At 53.6% G+C, this 1,290-nt stretch overlaps 1 protein-coding gene across 1 annotated transcript; it reads left to right on the top strand.

The window, feature by feature from the left end:
- Window positions 1–30: 30 nt before the first annotated feature.
- On the top strand, window positions 31–470 carry LOC114073009 (cohesin subunit SA-2-like; the record flags this gene model as incomplete). Its single annotated transcript, XM_027910813.1, has 2 exons — window positions 31–179; window positions 266–470. Coding segments are annotated over exons 1-2 (265 nt in total), but the record flags the coding sequence as incomplete, so codon positions are not given.
- Window positions 471–1,290: the final 820 nt, after the last annotated feature.

The following is a 1,290-nucleotide window of genomic DNA, read 5'->3' as shown; positions in this document are numbered from 1 at the left end:
GGGGGGGAAAAGAAGGATGGGGTGGGAGGAAGTCGGAGGATCCAGGGGTTTGGGATGGAGGAGTTAAGAGCTGGAAAACCCGGATTGGGTTTTCTCCTCCAGGTGTGGTGACCCCCGAGATGTTCCGGGAGCTGCAGAATTCCGAGATCATCCAGCAGCTCACGGAGAAGTTCAAGGAGGTACCTCGAGGGGGGGAGTTTAAGGAGCTTTTAGTGGATTTTTTGGATTTTTTGGGAGGGGTTTTGACTCCTCCGACCCCCCCCAGGATTCCCCGGAGTACCCGCTGTCGCTGAGCTCGCGGCCCTGGCGCCGGTTCCGGGCGGGGCTGTCGGAGCTGGTGGCCGGGGTGGTGCGGAGGGGCCGCCACGCCGTGGTGTACGACGGCTTCCTCATGGACTCGTGGCTCGCCTTCCTCACCGGCCTGTCCGACTCGCAGGTGCGCGCCTTCCGCCACACCGGCACCCTGGCAGGTAAGGACGGGGGTCCCGGGGGGGTCCTGCCCCTTCCACAGGGGGATAACACCCTTTTACCCTCATCCCAGCCCTCTTTTTGCCTGTTTTGTGCTGGTTTTCCCTCAGAATCTTTTATCCCAATACCTTTTTTCCTTAATTTTCCCTCGTTCTAGGCCTGGTTTTTCTCATTTCTCTCTGATTTTGTCTCAGAATCTTCCTTTTTTTTTCCTCAATCCTATTTCCCTCACTTTTTCTCATCCCACCCCGTTTCCCCCCAATTTCCTCTCAGAATCTTCCATTTTATTAGTCCCAATCCTGTTTTTTCTATAATTTACCCTCAGAATCTCTCGTTCTCTCCCGCCTCAACCCTGTTTTCCGCCATTTTCTCCCTTTTTACCCCCAGTTTTCTCCCGGAATCCTCCATTTTCCTCAATCCCAATCCCATTTCCCCTCATCCCACTACCTCCATTTTTACCCCCAGTTTTCTCCCGGAATCCTCCATTTCTCTCAATCCCAATCCCATTTTCCCCCTCATCCCACTCCTTTTCACCCCCGTTTGCCACCGATTCCCCCTCAGGATCCTCCATTTTCTCCCACCCGGATCCAGTTTCCCGCCATTTTCCGCCGTCCCTTCCTTTTTCACCCCCGTTTTCCCCCGTTTATTCCTCCTAATCTTTCATGTTTTTCAATCTCAATCTGTTTTCTCCTCATTTCGTCTCATCTTGCTCCTTTCTACCCTCGTTTTCCACCAATATTCCCTCAGGATCCTCTCTTTTCTCCCACCCGAGTCCTGTTTCCCGCCGTTTTCCTCCATCCCTCCCTCACAATCCCCGTTTTT

Source organism: Empidonax traillii, unplaced genomic scaffold (assembly GCF_003031625.1).
Source record: "Empidonax traillii isolate 1590-97213 ecotype Southwest subspecies unplaced genomic scaffold, ASM303162v1 scaffold4938:size9077, whole genome shotgun sequence".
Classification (NCBI taxonomy): Eukaryota; Metazoa; Chordata; class Aves; order Passeriformes; family Tyrannidae; genus Empidonax; species Empidonax traillii.
Note: the sequence above shows the minus strand (reverse complement) of the source record. Positions and strands in the feature narration are given on the sequence as shown.